Source organism: Capra hircus, chromosome 26 (assembly GCF_001704415.2).
Source record: "Capra hircus breed San Clemente chromosome 26, ASM170441v1, whole genome shotgun sequence".
In the NCBI taxonomy this organism is placed as follows: domain Eukaryota; kingdom Metazoa; phylum Chordata; class Mammalia; order Artiodactyla; family Bovidae; genus Capra; species Capra hircus.
Genome location: NC_030833.1, coordinates 7,512,338 through 7,534,603, shown reverse-complemented (window position 1 = coordinate 7,534,603; position 22,266 = coordinate 7,512,338). Strand labels below are relative to the sequence as shown.

Here is a 22,266-nt window from a genome sequence, read left to right as displayed (position 1 = left end):
AATCTCAGGTTAAATCTGTACGATAACTTCTTGTATGCCTGAACCCTAGACTCTCATATCCAGCTGCTGCCTCTGCAGCATTTTCCCTTGAATGTGTAGTATTTCAAACTCAGGCTTAATCTGAGCAAGCCTCTCAAATCTGTTCTCTCTCTCTCCCATGTTGGTTTAGGACTTTGGACCCAGCAAGTTCATTTATATTTGCTGTGTCCAAAGCTTTGGTCATCCTCGGTTTTCTCCTTTCTCTCTTATACTTTGTTCTCACTGGCTCTGTCTTCAAAATATATTCAGAATCTGGCCACCTGTCATCACCCTGGTCCAAGCCGTGATCCTCTGTTTGTAGCCTTGTTTACAGATTGTTCTCGGAATAGGAGCTGCTCCGCTCAGTAGTAGCTACTCACTCCTCCAGTGATTCCCTGTGTTGCTCAAAGTAAAAGCCAGTTTTATAGGCTCTTTCTGCTCTCTATCCCACACGTACTTCCCCCATTTTTAGACACATACTCTCTCTTTCTTTCTCTCTCTGTCTCATTCCAGCAACTCTTGCAACCTTTCTTATCTGCAAATAAGCCTCAAGCCCTTTGCACTATTTCCTCTTCCTGGATTACTTTCTCTAGATTTGCCGGATTAGCGAATGTACCTCCTGCAGGTATTTTCTCACAGGTTATCTTCCCTGGAGGCTTCCCTGACTGCTGCATCTGAAATTTCAGTCCTTTTCCCCCAACTTTCATTTTCTTCACAACACTGGTTAACCTCCTAGTATACTTATTAGAAATCACCTCATTTGTCTCTTTCGTAAAACTTAAACTTTAGCAAATTTATTTTTAATTGGAGGGTAATTGCTTTACAATCTTCTCTTGGTCTCTACTGTACAACAGTGTGAATGCTAGAAGTATACAAGAACTTAAGCTTTATGATGACCAGGAATTTTGTCTGTTTTGTTCACAGCTGTTTCCTAGTAACTTAAACAGTCCCTGATACATAGCAGACATTGAAATTTTTGTTAATCAGTGAATAAACTTTTGTGGAAACTGGGATCTGGACAACTAGACCTTTCAGAGACAAATCTTTCTGCTTCTCTCTTAAATTTCTCCACTTTGCTTTCTCCCCACCTTTCTGTACTTTTCACCTTACAGACTGCCCTCAACCAACTTGGCTTCTTGTCACGTTAAGACAGAGCAAGTAGGTCCCATGGATCTTATTATAAGAGGGCTCAGTTTATCACTAGGTGGTCTATGGATATGGAAAGTCTGAAGTCAGATTTCTTCACATTTAATTTCTCCATCTTCCTGATGAATATTTGATAGCTTGATGAATATATAAGGGAAAGAATTATGGTATGTGTTTTCTGTACCTTGAGTCCTAAATCAAAGTTTTTTTCTTGAAAAATTTTTATTCAGTTGCCATTGGACGTGTTGCTTCCTGTTTTGCATTTTGCCTTAAGCAGCTGCATATTTCTTACATTTAACTTGTCTAGTGATCCTAGGCAGTGGCACCCCACTCCAGTACTCTTGCTTGGAAAATCCCATGGACCAAGGAGCCTGGTGGGCTGCAGTCCATGGGGTCACTAAGAGTCGGACACAACTGAGCAACTTCACTTTCAGTTTTCACTTTCATGCATTGGAGAAGGAAATGGCAACCCACTCCAGTGTCCTTGCCTTGAGAATCCCAGGGATGGGGGAGCTTGGTGGGCTGCCGTCTGTGGGGTCACATCAAGTCGGACACGACTGAAGCGACTTAGCAGTGATCCTGCTAATGAAAATGGAAAGGATTTGATATTGGAGGACAGTGAGAAGGAGTGCTGTTGAAGGCGTAAAAGGAAAAGAATTGTGCTTGGCAATGGCATTAGAGATGGCATATGCATTAGTAACATCTCTGTTGCCCCCAAGCTTTGGGGTAACCTACAGTATGTACTGGTGTACCCCTGTTGAGAATCAGACTTATGAGCTAACCCAGAATCTCATTATCATGGAGCATGTTGAAATGGAGTCACGAGGATTGTAATCTTATTACTGAGCAAAATTCTGATGTGTCTAAACATTGATTCTTAAAACATAGGAGATACATTAGATTTAATTTTTCCTTACAAAGTGTCTGCAAACATTTTGTTGTATTTGATGGAATGTTTTTCCCTTTCTCATAACTTCTGTTGAAAAGTGATATTTGTGGCAGTTATATTCTGTATTCATGCTGTTATATTTTGGCCCCCTTACTATATACAGTGTTACATGCATCTGTCCACTCCAGAGTGTCAGATGTTAACTGTAGAAATGTCTAAAACTTGTGTGTTGTTAAACATGTCAGAATGTATTGCTTTCATTAACACTTTTTTCATTTTAACAATAATTAGTGTATAGGCTTTTTGCATTTTAAAATGGTCTTTTCAGTTTATTTTGGTACTGGTATTAAAAATCAAGGGTATGATGGTTTTTCTCAAGGAAGTGAATTACTAAGGTTTTATTAATGGTGTTTTCTTCCTCTGATGTAAAGGGTTTCAGTTCCAACATGTGTCTGTATTGGGAAGCTTCCTCATGTCTCAACAGGTAATTCTCAAAACAACACCAGCAGGGTGCCTGAGGGTTCAACTCAGTTCTGATACTGTCTACCCTGTAGGTTGAATCAAATCCTATAGTTGAAGGAGTCAGTCCCAGCAGACCTCTCTCCACTTAAGGTGCCAGAAGCCAGCCTCAAGCCCAGGTTGTTAACCTGTACTTCTGACTGCCTATAAATCAGAGGTTCCCATGACACTCCCACCCTCACGCACCTTGGGTTTGATAAATTTGTTAGAACACCTCACATAACTCAGAGAAGCAGTTTACTTACTGGGTCACTGGTTTATTATAAAAGGATGATTGAAGGATACAGATAAACGTCTAGATGACAGAGATGTGTGGAGAGAAGGGTTTGGGGGAGGGGCATGGAGCTTCCATGATGCTCTTCCCAAGTGTGCCACTGTCCTCAGATCTGTGCGTGGTCACCAACTGCAGGCTCTTGAAACTCTGTCCTTCTGGGGTTTTATGGAGGCCTTATTACGTAGACGTGGTTAATTAAATCATTGGCCAGAGGGAGTCTCCCTCTTCTCTTCCCTCTCCCCTCTCTGGAGGTCAGGGTGGTATAGTGGGTAGAGCTGAACGTCACAGTCCTCTAATCACATGGCTAGTTCCCCTGGCAGCCAGCCCCCACCTTGGAGTGGGATCCAAATGTCACCTACCCTGATGTGTTTTCAGGAACTGAGGAAAAGAGACCAAAAATATTATCTCACTGCTTTTATCACTCAGGAAGTTTAAGGGTTTGGGAAAGTTGTGAGCCAGGAACAGTGGATGAAGGTCAAATATATATATATATATATATATACATACACACACACACATACACATAGTTCAGTTGCTCAGACGTGCTAACACTCTGCGACCCCATGGACTGCAGCACGCCAGAATTTGCTGTCCTTCACCAACTCCTGGAGCTTGCTGAAACTTGTGTCCATCGAGTCGGTGATGCCATCCAACCATCTCATTCTCTGTTGTCCCCTTCTCCTCCCGCCTTCAATCTTTCCCAGCCTCAGGGTCTTTTCCAAGGAGTCAGTTCTTCACATCAGGTGGCCAAAGTATTGGAGCTTCAGTATCAGGGCTGATTTCCTTTAGGATTGACTGGTTGTATCTCCTTGCAGTCCAAGGGACTCTCAAGAGTCCTCTCCAACACCACAGCTCAAAAGCATCAATTCTTTGACACTCAGCTTTCTTTGTGGTCCAACTCTCACATCCATACATGACTACTGGAAAAACCATAGCTTTGACTAGCACAGTAATTTGACCTTTGTTGGCAAAGTAATGTCTCTGCTTTTTAATATGCTGTCTAGCTTTGTCATAGTTTTTCTTCCAAGAGCAAGTGTTTTTTCATTTCATGGCTGCAGTCACCATCTGCCATGATTTTGAAGCTCCAAAAATAAAGTCTCTCATTGTTTCCATTGTTTCCCCATCTGTTTGCCGTGAAGTGCTGGGAATGGATGCCATGATCTTAGCTTTTTGACTGTTGAGTTTTAAGCCAACTTTTTTTTTTTAAGCCAACTTTTTCACTATCCTCTTTCACTTTCATCAAGAGGCTCTTTAATTCTTCTTGTTTCTGCCCTAAAGGTGGTGTCATCTGCATATCTGAATTTATTGATACTTCTCCCGGTAATCTTGATTCCAGCTTGTGCTTCATCCAGCCCGACATTTTGCACTATGTACTCTGCCTATAAGTTAAATAAGCAGGGTGACAATAGACAGCTTTGACATACTCCTTTCCTAATTTGGAGCCAGTCCATTGTTCCATGTGTGGTTCTAACTGTTGGTTTTTGACCTGTATACAGTTTGCACAGAAAGCAGGTCAGGTGGTCTGGTATTCCCATCTCTTGAAGGATTTTCCACTTTGTTGTGATCTACACAGTCAGATCTATGGTGTAGTCAGTAAAGCAGAAGTAGATGTTTTTCTGGAACTCTCTTGCTTTTTCTATGATCCAACAGATGTTAGCAGTTTGATCTCTGGCTCCTGTGCCTTTTCTAAATCCAGCTTGAACATCTGGAAGCTCTCGGTTCATGTACTGTGGAAGCCTGTCTTGGAGAATTTTGAGCATTACTTTGCTAGCTTGCGGAATGAGTGCAGTTGTGCGGTGGTGTGAACATTCTTTGGCATTGCTTTTCTTTGGGGTTGGAATGAAAACTGATCTTTTCCAGTCCTGAGGCCATTGCTGAGTTTTCCATATTTGCTGGCATATTGAGTGCAGCGCTTTCACAGCATCATCTTTTAGGATTTGAAATAGCTCAACTGGAATTCCATCACCTCCGCCAGCTTCATACGTAATGATGCTTTCTAAGGCCTACTTGATTTCTCACTTTAAGATGTCTGGCTCTAGGTGAGTGATCCCACCATTGTGGCTGTCTGGGTCATTAAGATCTTTTCTATATAGTTCTGTGTATTCTTGCCACCTCTTAATGTCTTCTGCTTCTGTTAGGTCCATACCAACTCTGTCCTTTATTGTGCCCATCTTTGCATGAAATGTTCCCTTGGTATCTCTAATTTTCTTGAAGAGAGCTCTAGTCTTTCCCAGTCTATTGTTTTCCTCTATTTCTTTGCATTGTTCACTGAGAAAGCCTTTCTTATCTCTTTGCTATCCTTTGGAACTCTGCATTCAGATGGGTATATCTCTCCTTTTGTCCTTTGCCTTTAGCTTCTCTTCTTTGCTCAGCTATTTGTAAGGCTTCCTCAGACAGCCGTTTTGCTTTTTTGCATTTCTCTTTCTTGCAGATGTCTACCCGGAAATAGCCTCAGATCCCACAGTCGAAGGGCTCAGTCCCACTAGAGTGTCTCTCTCCTTTCCTGCCCCCTTCAGACGCCAGTACTAATCCAGGTTGTCACCTGTGTTTCTGACTGTAGACTATAAATCCTAGGTTCTGACAGTCTCCTCCTTGGGTTCAATTTGTCAGAATGGCTTACAGAACTTGGGAAAATAGTTTACTTACTAGGTTGCTGGTCTATTATTAAAAATACATGATTCAGGAATAGCCAGGTGGAGGAGATGCATATGGCACGGAATGGGAAGGGATTCTCGCAGCACCTTCACAGGTTCACCAGCCTAGAAGCCATCCAAACCCAGCACCAGGGATTTTTATGGAGGCACGATGGATTAAATCATTGGACACCCGGGTGATTGTTTCAACATTCAGTCCATCTCCCCCCAAGGAGGTGGTAGTGGGGTGGGGCTGAACATTCCAAACTTTGAATCACTGGGTTGGTTCCCCTGGCAACCAACCTCCATCTTTAGGGGCTTTCCTAAAAGTCATCTTATTAACATAAGCTCAGAGGTGTTTGAAAGGGCTTGCTATAAGAGGAACAGAAGACTCCTATTTATTTTATCTTTATCATTCTGGAACTATTTAGGAACTGAGAACAAAACTAAGTACTGTAACAAAAGATGCCTTTATGGCTCTTAATGGGAAATTACACGGATTTTAGGAGTTATATGCCAGGAATAGTGGATGAAGACCATATATTTTTTATTCACAGTGTGGTGGTGTTTTTTTTTTTTCTTGATTTGGTTGAAAGAAATGCTGTTACTGGGACTTCTGAACGATGTTTGACGCCAATGAATAGTAATGTTTTCAGTCTTCTTTTTCAAGTCAGCTAAATAAGTATGCCTAGTGAAGTTTATTGCCGTATCCTAAGGTAATCTTACCGCTTGCTAGTATTCCTCAGCATTCCATAGCTAGGGCACATTATTTGAGCTTGATTTTTAGTATGAAGTATTTGTTCTGTTTGCTTTGCCGTTTGCTTATATCTGATAAACTGCAGCTATTTCCATCTTTAGAATTTTTCCTGCCTTGTGGAATTGCTTAGTTTTAAGCTATGGTTACTCTGTAACTGCTGGACCATTTTATTTGCTTGTGAGGTTGGTTTTATATTGATACCAAGCTATCCTCCTGAAAGATACTCTGATTTAGTGTCCCTTTTTCCTTAATACATTGCTTTATGTATGAATGAATGTGGAGCCTACAAAAAAGGTCGTCTTAGTCTTTGACATTCAAAGCCATCACACCTTTTAAAAACATTAAAAAAAATGGTTTGAGTTGCAATATTCTATTAAAAGCTTTTAATAGATCCAGAATATATGCAGACTCCTGCAGCAGATCTTTGGCACTGCACCCTTAAAAGGAAAGCAGGCTGCTGCGATGCTGGCAGTGCCTTGTATGTCCTTGGTTAACTCTGTGTGATACTCTTCGTGTGAGATGTTCGTGTAGCTATAAGGACGATGGTGTCTTCATACACATTTTTGGTAGTGGATCTCCTTCCTGTCCTAGGTAGTTGATATTACAGGTAATGGAGTTCTTTTTGGCACTGTGAAAGCAGTATTATCTTCAGCTAGTTCTGTCTTGTTTTTCTTCAAGTTTCAAAGGATTTCCTTTTGTGCTTTTGGAACTCTTGTTTTAAAATAACATTTTAAGTCATGGTTTTTAAGTGAATCTTGGTAATTCTCCAGAATGTAAGATTGTAGTCTGGAGGGAATACACACTCATTTTAAGTGTTTCCCCTGGCCAGTTCAGTATGGCTTTTCATAGTGCTTCCTGACACCTGGGATAAGAAAGAAGCTTCTAGGAATGAGTGTGTCAAGGCAGATGGACGACAATGGCAGAAATAGAGCCCTGGCAGGATTCTTCTGATTGCCTTTAGTCCCTGAGACGTAATTCCTGGCTTTTAGAAATGATTGACTACACAGGGCTGCCGACTAGTAATGTGCCTCCTAATGCTGAGAAAGGGAATATGTCTGATGATTCTTGGTTGTATGATACTGATGTTCGAATATGCATCACTGATTTAGTGAAGGCTTTCTTTCTTTAAAAACATTATGTTAAATGAACACATTGAATTATGAAATCCAAAAGTAGCATTTAAATATTAAGTATTAAAAGAAATATTTAGACTCCAGGGAACTTTACTGTTTACCATAAAATGTCTTTAACTTTAAACATTTAATAAATTATGCACACGGTTATAAAAATCAAGCAGTTATAGAAGGAATTTATAAAGAAAATAAGTTTCCTTTCCTTTTCTCCACCTTCAGTTCTTTGTGGAGATAACTTTCCCCCATCAGCCTTTCATTCTGAGAAATTTCAAAACCAACAGATAAGTTACAAATATAATACATTGAACACCAAATGCTTTTGAAATAGGTTTTTCAGTTGTTAGTACTTTGCCATATTTTGAGCTTTCTTTTTTTTTTGTCTCCGTCTCTCTCTCTGTAAGAGCTTTTCCTAAACAACTTCAGAGTTAGCTTCAGATGTCATGACATTTACCCCTAAATATTTCAGAATTGTGTGTTTTAAGAACACATTTCTCCTGTATATTCACACAGTGTAATTATCCAGAAACTCTAATATCTGAAGACCATATTCAGCTTCACTATTAGTTTCACTAATAACTTTTGTTCCAACTCCATTCAGTCAAGGTTATTTAGTTGTTTTATCTCCTGTAATCTAAACAGTACCTCAGGTGGTTTTTATTTTTGTTTTTTGTTTACTCATGTCATTACCATTTTCAGAGGCCAGACCATTTGTTTTACAGAATGAGCCTCAGTTGGATGTGATTAGGTGAATATAAACATTTATCTTTTGAGGAGGAGGGAGGAACACTACATAGGTGATTTTTTTGAAGCAAGACCTCTAATATCCCTGAATATTGTCCTTTTGTCATTGTTTTCCTTTAAAAAAATTGAATTGTGATGAAATATACATTGTGATGAAATATACATAACAAAATTTGCCATCTTAACTGTTTTTAAGTGTATGTATGTTTCAATGGCTTTGGTACATTCACATTATTCTGTAACATAAATAACCATTATCTGTGTCCAGAACTTTCTCCCCCTTGCAGAACTGAACTCTGCATACAGTAAGTCCCCATTCCCTCTTTCCCTGCTCCTGGCCGCTGCCACTCTCCTGTCGCTGTGAATTTGACTAGTCTGGGTGCCTCAGAGGTGGAGTTGTATGCTGTTTGTCCGTTTGTGACTGCTTATTTCATTTAGTGTAATGTCTTCAAGATTTATCCATGTTGTAACGTGTCAGAATTTCCTTTTTTTTTTAAGTTGAAATAATTCCATTTCATATATGCCTCACTTTGTCTATTCATTTGTCGATGGACATAGTGGTAGTTTCTTGTTTTATCAAACTTGACATTATATACTGACTTCCTTTATGAGTTTAATTCATATTTGAATAATAAAAGCAGAGCACCCTCATTGTAGAATATGTCAGAGGTAAGAGACAGTATGAAGAAAATACAGTTTATGCTGTCTCTATATAGAAGAAATCTTTCGTGTGTATATTTTGTGCATTTTGAGTATTCAGTTTTTAATATTTTTACGTAAATGAGATACACTCTTTTGTTGTTGAAGTTTACATTTTGAAGTAATTAAAATAATTTCATCTTTAAAAAAATGAATTGTGCTATGACTTTGAGTTGCCATACTTTGTTAACCTAGCTCTTATTACTGGCCTTTGATTTATTTGGAAATTTTTTATTCTCATAATGTTTTGAGGAATAAAATTGCCAGCATTTTTGATGCTTTTTTTCGATTCCCAGAAATGGGGTAATAGGATCAAATGATGTAAATGTGTCACAGGTATTTTATGCATATTAGTAAATTGCTTCCTGGAAGGACTGGACTGGTTATATTCTCATCACTGTAAGAGACTGCTTGTATAGCTGTACCTTTGCTGATGTTTGTTATTAAAAGAAGCAAGCTATCTCATTTAGTCAGTCATTTGTATTTTTTTCTGTGAATTGATTTATGTCTTCTATTTTTCTTTGTGATTTTATGAAGTTGTCTGAAGTTTTTGTGAATATAAATAATGTTTATATTACAGATATGTACCATTTATGTTTGTTGAACATTTTCTTTACCCTTGTTTTTGTGGGGAGAGTTACAGCATTTTGTCTTTCACCATCTTTTTTTTTTTTTAAACTGAGGATTAAAATGTTTTTTCTCCAAGTAATTTCCATTTTGATTTATTAAATTCTCCTTTAATTTGGGTGGTTCTGTCTTGCAGAAAATAGTTCTGCTTCATTTGTTTTGAGGCTCTTTATTTTGATTTTTGTTTTTTATATCAGTATCACACTTCTGCTTAAACAATTATGGCTTTATTAGATATCTTAAAATCTCAAAGGCAAATGTCCAACCTGTTCCACCCTCCCATTGCTTTTCAGAGTTGTCTTAATTTTCACCTTTTCTTTGTCCATTCATGTATATGATCAGATGATCATTAACTGTGCTCCCAAGCACTCAGAAAGAAGTCAGGGCTCTCAGTAAGTTTGTGGTCTGGTCAGTGTAGTGTGATAATTTTAGGAGAGGAAATAAAGGAGGCTAGAACAGTAAGTCTGTACCCTAATCTCATTGGGAAATTCGGAGAGGACTTTCAGGAAGAGATGACATCTAAGCCAGAACCTTAGAAGAGGGGAAAGAGTGTTTCTGTCAGAGGGAATTGCTTTCTTTAGACCCCAGAGGCTAGGGAGCGTGGCCCATCCATTCAGTTGAAGTCTGCACGTTGGAGTGTAGAATGGGAGCTGTGAGAGAGATGGCTGCAGGGTAATGCTGGGCCTTTCAAGCCTTTTAATCTGGTTACAGATTGTGTAAGGGCACAATTGCTTAGTGTAAGGGCAGTGGTAAACATTTGGAAGGGGACTGCCTTCATCTGATGTGTGGATGGGAAGCTCATTCCAGTCAGCATCTAGAGACTAGATGGGGGGTCGGGTGGGGGGGCGGGCAGCACTGGCGGCAGACAGATCATCTAGAAGGAGATGACGGCAGTCCAGATAAGAAAGGGTGCAGCCTTGACCTGAGGTCGAGACAGTGGTGGGTGGAATAAGGGGGATATATTTGAGAGAGACTTTAGTGGCTCAGAGGTTAAAGCGTCTGCCCGCGATGCGGGAGACCTGGCTTCAATCCCCGGGTCGGGAAGATCCCCTGGAGAAGGAGAAGGCAACCCACTCCAGTACTCTTGCCTGGAGAATCCCATGGATGGAGGAGCCTGGTAGGCTACAGTCCACGGGGTCGCAAAGAGTCGGACACAACTGAGCAACTTCACTTTTCACTTTACAAAGGTACGATGGGTAAAACTTGGAAGAATTGATATTGGAGTTGAGGCGAGAATTAAGAAAGATACTCGGGTTTTTGGCTTGGACACTTGGGTTGGCTGTTAGTATTGTTTTTCTGAGATATCGAAGACAGGAAGTTCTGTTTTAGTCATGCTATAGTGAGAATGTCTGAAACTTTGGGAGAAAATTTACCACTCAGTTTTATGTGGATTTTTATGTGGATTGTTGTGGGGCCCTGAGTGTTTTCTGAAGCTGTGGAACCTTCTCTTGCAGTAGCAAATTATAGCAACTTCCTTGTTTTGTGCTTCTTTCTGAGGACCTTATCAGGATGAACTAATACCTTTTCCAATCTGATGATTCTCTTCTTAATTCTATCAATATTTTGGCTAGAAGAAGAGTTATGTGAACATAATCTAAAAAGTATAAAGTTATGCCGTGAGAGGTTTTATTTTTATCTATCTGCCCCTCTTAAAATGCTTATTTACTCTATAATTTTCTCACTTGTAAAAGAGAGTAGCTAGACTTAGTCTCTTCACTTTCATGCATTGGAGAAGGAAATGGCAACCCACTCCAGTGTTCTTGCCTGGAGAATCCCAGGGACGGGGGAGCCTGGTGGGCTGCCGACTGTGGGGTCTGGCACGACTGAAGCGACTTAACAGCAGCAGCAGACTTAGTCTAATTCAGTTCCTCTTAGAAGGCTGATCTAAAATGGTATAACTTTAAACATCTAATGATTAGTTTTAAATTTGTGCAGGATAGCTTGACAGTAGAGCAGATGAGATTTTTTCTTGAAGAACTTTAATATCCCTTCAGTTGACTTTTTGACAACATTTTAAGTAACCATTCTAATTTGAACTCACATTCATCTTTAACCCATTAACGTTGGTCCTCATCTCTGATCACCTTCCCAAAATAACTTTGTGACGTGTTCCTTTCTACCCTTCCATTGTGCTTTAGCAGTAAGCCTTCCTGCATGGCAAGGTATCTGTCCATTCAGCTGTTTTTTGGTGACTGTGGGGACTTGTGTTTCCACGGCAGTTAGTGATGATCAGAGATGTGAGAGGGTAAGAGCTCAAAAGTGTAAACTGCGTTTATCGTCGCTCGTCGTGATTAATAATGGAACATTTAAAGAGGCTCCTTAGATTATTATTTTGACTTCCCTATCATTTGAATTCATTTTTCTAAAGAGGATGTTTCTGGGAGTTCCCTGGTTAGTGGTTAGGATTCTCAGCCTTCACTGCTGTAGCCCAGGTTCAATCCGTGGTTGGGAAATGGAGCCCACAGGCCACACGACACAGACAGAAATAGAGAGGATCTTTTCATAATGAAGTAAGTTTATTGAATGAATTGAATAGAAGCTTATCTTGATAAAGTGTAGATTCAATTAAGAATTTGTTTCCAATTTATGATTTTCACATCTTGGTTTTTTGAAAAGGTATTGTTTACTAGCACTATTCTAGGAATAGAAATGATAGATTTTGACTTGTTGCCATTGGTTATTATGTGAAAAATGCATCTAGAAGGTGATTTGTTTGGTCTTCTCAAACTGTTTTTGGGATTGCCATGAGCTTGCATATACTTAAGATACACCTAAAAATATCGAGGTCATTTTATTTAAAAAACAGCTTCTATTTGAGTATTGAGAGTGATGGCTGTATCTGTCTTAAGTTCATCTTTGAACTGTAGCCAAATGGTTAGGAGTCTGAAGAACTGGGTGGTCAAGTTTCCTTTTTAGTATGCGAAGACAGTTAAGGGAATTAGACTCCAAGTAGAGGAAAACTGTCCAGACGTTGTAGCCACCGACATCTGCATCTTTCTACTGACCAGAGTAAAGGGCATTCTGAACATTACCACTTAAAACTAACTTTTCTCTTTAAGGGCTCCTGAAATTGTGCCAGCTGACTCCAAGTCCACCCTGACCCCACAGCATAAAGCATGCTGTGATGTCACAGCTACCATAGAACTCCAGGGTAGTGTTGAGCTGGCCCATGTGGGCTCAGGTAAGTCCTGGCTTTTTTTTTACCATTTGGCATTCTTTTCAAAGTTAGTTACCATTATGATTTTATGTCAAAAGAAACAAGGCAAAACTTTGAAAACTGTGCCATATATGGGGGAAAAAATAAGTCTGTTTTCTAAATATCTACGAGCCAGCTCCATATTCTAACCAACGGAGTTCCATAGTAGCTGTGAAGTCCTCCGTGAGTTGTGACCTGTGACTTCAGAATATGTTAAATTCTACTCCTGGCCCACCTTACGGAACAGTATGAGTTTTTTTTTTTTTTCTTCTTCTTCTTCTTTTTCATTTCACTTATTCTGAGGTCTCTGTTTTTAAAAGTATTTTAACTTTATCAGTAACTATGTATCACCACTTAGCTAGTGTATGTTTCAATCAATTTTGAATGGGTAATGGTGCTGCCAATTAGTTTTTAAAGTTAATCTTCTCAGAGTGCCTTCAGCTGTCTTTTTAATTGGTTTTCGTAACATGGGCTTCCCTGGTTGCTCAGAAGGTAAAGAATCTGCCTGCAGTGCAGGAGACCTGGGTTCAGTCAGCTGGGTTGGAAAGATCTCCAGCATTCTTGCCTGGAGAATTTATGGACAGAGGAGCCTGGTGGGCTGCAGTCCATGATGCCGCAGAGTCAGACATGACTGAGTGACTAACGCTTTCACTTTCACTTGGAGTAGGAGGGGACAGAGTGTGTAATATATGTTTGTTAAATTTTCAGACCAACATATTAGAGAAAGAACCTTCCCTTAACTGTTGGAGTTAGTCTGAGATGTCAGTAACCTAGAAAGCTTGTATACGTTACCTATTTCTGTTCTACTGGGACTTTACAATTTTTTCATGGTCTTTGTGGCATTAAGTGAGGTTTTACCACTTAGATTTATTTACTGTATTTTCCTACTTACCACTTCTTTTACTTTCTTCCTGCTTTCCTTATATCCCCTAATGTTAAAAGGTGGTAAAAATGTTATGTGAAGGACTCAAAGACATTTTCTTAGTTGCTTTGCATATAATCTGATGCTTTTTTTCTCCCTAAGGAAACGTGTAGCTAAAACTAAAAATCTCAGTATAGGTCAGATCCTTTAGACACCATGTTGACAGTGAAAACCCATCTGTGAAGAAACTTTAATCACTAGCTCCTCTTGAGCAGTGTGTAAGTGATATACAGCAAACATTTGGACAGTTCATTGACATTCTCGTGAAATTTGATTTGTAATAAATTTACTGATCTTTCGTAGCCCAGAATTCACCCAGCAGTAACTGAAACTAAGAGCTCTTAATTATGGTTAATGAAAAGAATGGAATTATGTATTCCTAAAATATTAGACAATGAAGTATTTTTCTTTTAAATGTTATTTTGTCTCTGTAGTTGAATTCGTGTTTTTCGTGTTCTAGAAAGTTTGGAGATTTATTTTATGCTCTGAAGAATAGAGAAAAAGATCTCTGTTCACCTTCATTTTCTGCCCTCCTGTATATATTCCAGGCTAAGGGCAGCAGCATTTCCCATTTACAGTTTAATGCAGAGCCTTGTGGTCAGGGGAAGTAGTTGTTTTTGAGATCTTGGATTAGGCTAAATAGAAATCAGTTTGTATGTATGTATGTATGTCAGCTTTATTGAGAGGTAATTCACATACCATGCAGTTCATCATTTGAAGTCCTGTTTTTGGTAAAGTACACGAAGTGTGAAGGCAGACTGTAAGTCACAATTCCCAGGCACAGCTGCTGAATTTGTGGTGCTGTTTGGTGTCCACTCCTCCCCACCTTTGACTGGCTAATTAGCTTCTAGTTACAGAAATCCTTTAGAAACATTAGAGAGGAAATGAATTCTTGAGCATGAGTGTGTATTTCTGAGGTGAGATCCTTCTAGACATCAGCTGTGTGATGAATTAAAATAGTGAAGACAGCAATTTAGAAGATGTCTTCTCCAACCAGAAAAGCACAGTTAGTTGGCATTTACTTTTAGATTACCTCATCTTTGGGAAACAAAAAAATATGGGGGTATATATATATATGTATATATATATACTGTCTCTCGTGTGTATACATGTACTGTGTAGGTCTTCCTCTTTTTTCAGGGAAATTGATCAGAACTTTTTGGTCCTTTTGTTGCTTTTGAAAGTGCTTAGAACATTTTTTATATCACACAAAATTTTATAGACGCATATAATTTTAGGCTAAAAACTGTAAAAGGTACAGTGATACTGCACCTAGGAGTAGTTAACAGCTTTGCTAGAGCTGAAGTGAAAAGTTGTTGCCTTCGTAAGGAAGTAGTGTATACATGAAATGGAACAGGGCATGTTCAGTTAAAAAAAAGCTGCATTAAATTATTCGAAATGTTATGAACCCTACTAGATTATTTTCATCTGTTCATTAAAACAGGTAGATTTTAGATTTCTGTGTCTGATCTCCAGGCTTGCTCTTTTGAGAAGTCCACCTCTTTTTATCTCATGCCAGCTATATTATGTTTCAGCCCTGATGACGTCTCCAAGGCGCTGTGCCTCTTAAGGTTTTGTTGAAGTCCTTTATGTGTTGGAGTGGGGGCTACAGCTGTCCTTAGGTGTTTATGTTGAGGAATGTATTAACCTATATTGCTGTGAAATAAAAATTTATCTAGGAAGGTATTATCATTTGAAACCATGGGTTCTTAACCTGAAAAATGTTGTTTCAGGGGTTGGGGGTCATCTTTCTGGGGAGAGGATCTATTTTTGCAGAAGGGATCTTTGATCCCAGAGTTGGAAAACTTTGAAGCTGGCTTTTTATGGTTCACAAGTATGATGAAGGGCTGTTTTGAGCATAGGAATCATGTTTTTACGTTTCTCACATTGCCTGGCATATTGCTGTCTGTTTCATGGGCATTCAGTGAATGTGGGAATTATCATTTTAAAGCTTTGTTATTGTTAATAATGGGGGAGATTGTGGCATTGAACCAGTCTATTACACTTTAAGGAACAAGTCATATTTATCTAATTCCTAATTCAAGATAGCAGTTTAAAATGCAAGTATACTAAGAAATATTTTTAGCTAGTAGCAGCATTTATGTAACAAATTTTTCTTGATGTAATTTAGGAAGCAGTTATTTAGTCCTGCAGTCTTGGGGTGGGGGTGTGTGTGTGTACCACTATTTGTGGTAAATGTGAAGCTAACCTGCACCTTCATATTTTTGCCAAGGTTATTTGCTTATTATTCATAGATACACTGCACTTACTAAATAAGATTTCTGTTATTACCTAACATTAATTTGTGTTAAGAATAATAACATAGTTTAATGGGAACAGAAAGTTCTTTATGGATTTGGGAAAATTGGAAACTTGTTTTGTACCTCTACCCCCAACTGGTTTATCGCATTTCGTTTTAGCGTATTTCTATTCAGAATTATCTAGCTCAAGTTTTATTATATTAATAATTTAATAATTCTTAATGGGTATAAGGAAGACTTGACTGTGAGAAATTCTGAAATCAAAGTATTGCTAACTTTTACTTACATTAAACATTTATTTTAACTGCTTTTAATTGTCTCAGTTAACAGCAATGTGGAAGGAAAGCTGAGCATTTACTTTGATTCAACTTTAAAAATGCAGCATAGGGACACCCCTGGTGGTCCAGTGGTTAGGATTTGGTGCTTTTACTGCCAAGGACCAGGGTTTGATCCCTGGAGGGGAACTAAGGTCCTGCAAAGCCACTCAGTGCAGCCATGAAAAGGGAGGGGGTCAGAATAAAGGGCAGAACTTGACCAACAGCGGCAGCAAGCACATCCTTGTGTCCTTGGTTTCTGCAGAACCAGGACCAGAAAACAGGGGCTTTAATGTCTTCACACTAGATGGTTGATCTTTGATCCTCTTAATATATTCTAATAATTTCTCTAAACTTTACCAGAGCATGGAGCCAGCACTAATGGGATGGTAAGTGCCCAGCTAGGCAGTTCTAGTTCTGGAAGGAAATGAAAGGGAAAGGAATACACTGTCATTTCCTTTGTATTCTTTAGGACATTTGAATGATGCCCTGGGATCCAGGAATCACAGAGAATCAGAGTTTTGAGTGACTGCTACAGGTTTGTGCTTTTTGAAGAAAAATAGAATTAAACTTATTTTCTGTCCTGATGCTTGTTTTAGGTGTTGTAGAAGGTGATTTAGCTGCTATTGAAGCTTACAAATCGTCGGGAGGGGACATTGCCCGCCAGCTCACTGCAGATGAAGTCCGCTTGCTGAATCGCCCTTCTGCTTTCGATGTTGGCTATACTCTGGTACATCTGGCTATACGTTTTCAGAGGCAGGATATGCTAGCAATATTGCTTACAGAGGTGAGTGTGGCATTCTGATTAAATATTCTTTTATAAGAAGGAAATGTGTTCTTTAGTTTTTATTTTTGATGTTTTAATATTTCTCAGTTCTTAAATGTTTTAGATTTGATCAGCCCTCTTTTAAAAATGACATTTAAAATTAAGAGACTTCAACAGAAGGGATATGTGTTTTTTAAAAGAGGACGTTTTGCCACAATGATTGAGTCATATGTTTGATTTAAAAAAAACCGAAATGCATTAGTCATTCATTCAGCTAACAAATATTTACTGAGTACCTGCCATGTTGAAGGCACTGGGCATAAAGGGGTGTATGGTGAAGACATTGGCTCCTCCTTCAGTGAATCTCCAGTTACAGTGATTCTGTACAGAGTGCAGTTTCATAGATGGAAGTGCCAGGTGCTGTGGGGAGTACTTGAGAAAAGTGTTTTGCGGTACCTTACTTACCTTCTTACCCTTAGCAGGTAATGTTTTAGCTGAGATCTGAAGGAGTAGGATGAGTTAGCTTCAAAATAGGTGGAAAAATGGCTTTGAGGAGGCTCTTCAGAGGCAGGGGTGGTGGTGTTTGTGGCGAATTCGGAGCTGGTGGGCAGCTCAGCGTGGTTATATGGCGGATGGGATGTGAGAGAGACAAGTAGGGGATGCAGTGTGAAGGATCTTCTAGGCCAAAGACCTGGAAGATGATTCTGAGGGCAGTTAAAGGCTTTGAAAAGGCTTAGGTGGAGGGACAGCGGACTGAGAGGATGAGAGTGTTTTGGCCACTGGAATTTGAGAGGGGCGAGCCTGGTTAGGACACTGCAGTGATGCTGGCAGGAATTCCGCTGGGACAGTAATGGCAGTGGTCGGTTTGAGAGAGATGCTGAAGATGCCAGCGGAGTTAAGTGGATGGACTGGCTGTGGGGAGTAATGGTGGGTGGGCGTCAAAGTGGCTTTTGGGTTTCTAGATTAGATAACTGGGTAGATGTTACAAGTAACAGAGGTTGAAATGAATTAATTAGGATGTGACTGTATCATCCAGGTTTTTTTTAAATAAGAGAAATAGGTTAAAAGTGCAGAGTGTTTGATTAGTTGTTGATTCAAATCCATTATGGTCCGTGTACTCCTTCTGTGTATGCTTGTTTGTGTATTTGAGCTCTCCAGTATCTGGGAATATTTATGCACAGAGCGTAAAGTGGGAGGAGTGGTTAAGAAATATGAATGTTAGGTAGAGGCATGATTGAGATGGCTCGCCATTGTGTTTAGTTTCTAAGAGTCCAGTTAAACCAGGGGCAAGGTAGGGCTTGAGAGACAGTCGTGCTGAAAGCAAAGGGCAGGCTTACTGAAGACAGGGCTTCCCTGGCGGCTCAGATGGCGAAGAATCTGCCTTTAATGCAGGAGACCCGAGTTTGATCCCCAGGTTGGGAAGACCCCCTGGAGAAGGGAATGGCAACCCACTCCAATATTCTCGCCTGGAGAATCCCGTGGACAGAGGAGCCTGGTGGGCTACAGTCCGTGGGATTGCCAAGAATTGGACATGACTTGGCAACTAAGCAGCAGCAGCAGCAGCAGCAGCAGCAGCAGCGGGTTCCCCTCTGGCTGGTAGAGGTCTCTGAGAAGGTTCTGGAGGGACTGGTGTAAGCCATCAGCCTCCTAAGAGCATTCCGAGGACTCACAGTGGGAAGACAGTAGAACCCCAGTGTATTTATTTACAGCTGGGTAACAGATCCCCTCAAAACTTAGCAGCTTACCACAACAAACACTTGTTATCACAGTTTCTGAGAGTAAGGAATCCAGGAGCAGTTTAGCTGAATGATTTTAGCTCAAGGTCTCATGAGGTTCCAAATTGCCAGGGCTACTGTTGTCAAGAGGCTCGACTGGGGCTAGAGGCTGTGGTTCTAAGTACACTCATGTGGATGTTGGCAGGATGCTTCAGGTCCTTGTCCTGTGGGCCTGTCCGTAGGGTTTCATGTCACGTGCTGGCTGGTCTCTCCTTGAGCAAGTGAGCCGAGAGAACATGAGGAAGAGAGAGGGGGGTGTGAGAGAGTGAGTGAGGTGGAAACCGCAGTGTCTTTTCTGTATAGCCTAATGTAGGAAGTGATACTCCATCATTTCTGCCACATTCTGTGGTACACATGGACCAGCCCTGGCACACACGATGGGGGAGGTGGAGAGGACGCTTGTTCTTGGGAAAGAACGGAGTCGGTGGTGGAATTTAGTCTCCGTGGTGTGCGCACTCCACAGGACAGAATTGAAGGGGTCAGTAGGGAGACTGGGATGGGGGAGCATGAGTCTGGGCTGAGGGCTGTGTCTGCAGACGGGGCACGGAGCCAGCCAGGGCCTTCGGGGTTGAGAACAGGAGAGCGTTACATTTTGGGAATGTGTGTCTGGGGCTGGGGGCTTACTTAATGGGATTTTAAACCGTGAGCCCTGTTTGTAGTCTGGTGGAATAAATGGACTGCTTTTCAAACTGTTGTTTTTAAATATATAAAACAGAAAATAGATTTGCAAAGGAGATCAGTTACAATGAAACATATAGTTGTCAGAATATTAAATTTGTGATGTATAAGAACATGCATTTTAAATGTAGGCAAATGAAATGAAGGATTTAAATTAAATTGAACTTCCTGTTCTAGTTCATGGACCCTTCCCAAGTTCATGGGCCCTAAATTAGCAAGTAGGCTAAGGAGCTGATGGAGAGTCATGAGGCTGAAGAGGCTGGGAGATAAGGGGCAGGGTTCAGGGGCAAGTGCTTAAGGATGGTGGCGGGAGGAGAGGTTTAGCAGTCGGTCACTAGTTCTAAGGTTTCTTTTGAGGTGTTCAGTGTTCAAAATCTCCCCAGGATTTTGCAAAGGGACTAAGGGTTAGCAGTTTCGAAAAAGCTATTTTTGAGTTTACTTTTTTGAGATCCATTGTAATGCTGTTATTTGAGAAATAGTTATATTCTGAAAATATTTAATATTTTTCCACGATTTGTTGCTTAGGTTGGGCTTGTGGAGTTCAGGTGTGGTGACAACTTCACCGTCAGTGTTAATCCTGGCCAGTAATGTTTAGAACTGAATTTTCATGCAAGGATTTTCAGAAGGGGGTGTCTGATGGTTGTCATGAGTATACAGGGTGTTTGAAACACTGTTCACTTACCTCAGTAGTCATTACAATTAAGTGTGTTCACGTATGTTATGTAGATGGCAGTATCATAAAACTTTGTGTGTGGCTTTATTGGAAGATCTGCTGCTCCAAGCCCCACTTGTGACTGGAAGTCTGTTCATGAAGGTCGCCCAGGTTAGTGGCTGCAGCTGTAGTGACAGAGTGGAGGGTCACAGCAGACTCATTTCCTCTTGAGTAGATGGATACTCACCTTGGGTTTCAGGATTCTCCGTGTATAGATTTCTTGAGCTCCACAGAGGAAGAGAACTTAAATGTAAGATAACGCTTTTTCATCCTTTGTTGTTGTTCATCATTTTTAAAAGGACAGGAAAGTTCTTGCTCAGGTTTCATTCCTGTTGAGTTGTACTACTTCAGAGCTTTGTTGTCTGCTCTACACTTGGGGAAGCCAGCTGCTTTTTAAAAAAACACAAAATTATAGGGACTTCCCTGATGGTCCAGTGGTTAAGATGCTTCCCCTGCAAGCAGTGTGGGTTTGATCCCTGGTTGGGGAACTAAGATCCTGCTTCTACTTTCCTCTTTCTCTGTGAGCCGGAATTCCCTGTTTAAGAATGTTTTTATTAGGGGCCTGATGGTTATTCTTAACTTTGCTTTCTGTACTCATTCCCTCTCCTGTGATGAACCTTTGTGAACAGCTCTGTCTTACATACATTTTTATATGCTTGTTTGTATATTTCCTTGGGATAAATGCCACTAAAAATTACTGAATTACTGAATCGAGAGGGTAAAGTATTTTTATCACTGTTTCCCAGGAAAGTTGTACTGATATATACTGTTGAGGACCTAACACCAATATCTCATATATTTAAAATAAAAACACCTTAAGTTACTGGGAAGTTTTGGTAATTTCTTTTTAATGCTGTTGATTTCTGCTTCCAGTGATGATGAATGAGATGTAGAGGAAAGTGTCTTTTGTATTTAAGGTGTCTCAACAAGCTGCAAAGTGTATTCCTGCAATGGTGTGTCCTGAACTGACAGAGCAGATCCGTCGTGAGATCGCTGCCTCTCTTCACCAGAGAAAGGGGGACTTTGCTTGCTATTTCCTAACTGACCTTGTAACATTTACATTGCCAGCAGGTAACTCCAAATCTCTTTGTGAAAACAAATTTCCATAATAAGAATAATATAATAAGAATAATATAATAATATAATAAGAATTTTATTATATTCTTTCAATGTCTGAATGAAAATGATTCTGTTAGAAAACAGATAGCCACTATTAGTGGTTATCAACTTGACTGTCCTGTTTTACTGAAAGTAATCACTGTATAGGCCATTTATAAACTAATGCTATAGAGCTGAGAGGAAGACAGCAGCTGGTAATAACTGACTTCTTTGTGTGCCTCAGATATTTTTAAGAATCTGTTTTATCCACTTCTTTTTTTCTGTTTTTTAGAGTGTTATGAATCAGGTTTTTTCTTTTTACATGTGTTTATTATTTTTAAATTAGATAACTATTGGTTACCTGATATTAGGAGATAAGATCAGAACATGGGTTTTTGATGGGTAGATACAAATTATTTGAATCAAAGATACTGGCATTCTTTTGAAAGCTTCATTGCTTTACTTCGCTCATTATGTTAATTTCTACCATGTTTGTGAAGCAACTTTATATTTTCCAGTTCCATGACAAGTGGAAATGTTTTCCAGGTTGTTTTTTCTCAGTTGACACTGAATGAATACACTGAACACCTAAAGTTTCTAAGTAAAACAGATTTTGGTTTTGAGTGTTCTGAGCTTTCTATTTTAAGCTTATATTAAGATGTGAGCAGAGGTATTTACAAAATGATAGGAAATTACAACCAAGCCTTACAAAATTAGACAAATTTCATTTCAAATGCACTCTCTATATATTTAAACTTATTACACTGAGTGATTAGATTTTATTTTGAATTGAAAATAGTTCTGTAGTTTAAAAAAATGTTGTAAGGGTAATCATGCTTTTCATTCTAGACTACTCAATTAGTAAACGGAATAGAGCATAGAAAATTTCAGGAAGGTGATAAAAACAAATTTGTGTGCCAAAAGGAATGGTTCACTGACTTTGGTAAGAAGATTCTGAAGTCTGCAAAAACAGTTCTGAGCAGAGATTGAGCGTGGCGGAGGTGGGGTGGCAGAAAACAGACAGAATTTGTCTGTTGTTATTTTAACCTGAGTATCAGAGACCTCTGTTCTTCTTCTGTTTTTTGTTTTTTTTTTTTCCCTTTAATTT

General features: G+C 39.6%; 1 protein-coding gene across 2 annotated transcripts in view; it reads left to right on the top strand.

The window, feature by feature from the left end:
* Positions 1-22,266, top strand: part of ZRANB1 (zinc finger RANBP2-type containing 1) — a 68,557-nt gene that overhangs the window by 31,579 nt on the left and 14,712 nt on the right. For both annotated transcript variants that reach the window (XM_018041151.1, XM_005698591.3), the window contains exons 3-4: positions 16,729-16,916; positions 20,978-21,131. In XM_018041151.1, the coding sequence (XP_017896640.1) occupies positions 16,729-16,916; positions 20,978-21,131 (342 nt within the window). The remainder of the gene's footprint in view (positions 1-16,728; positions 16,917-20,977; positions 21,132-22,266) is intronic.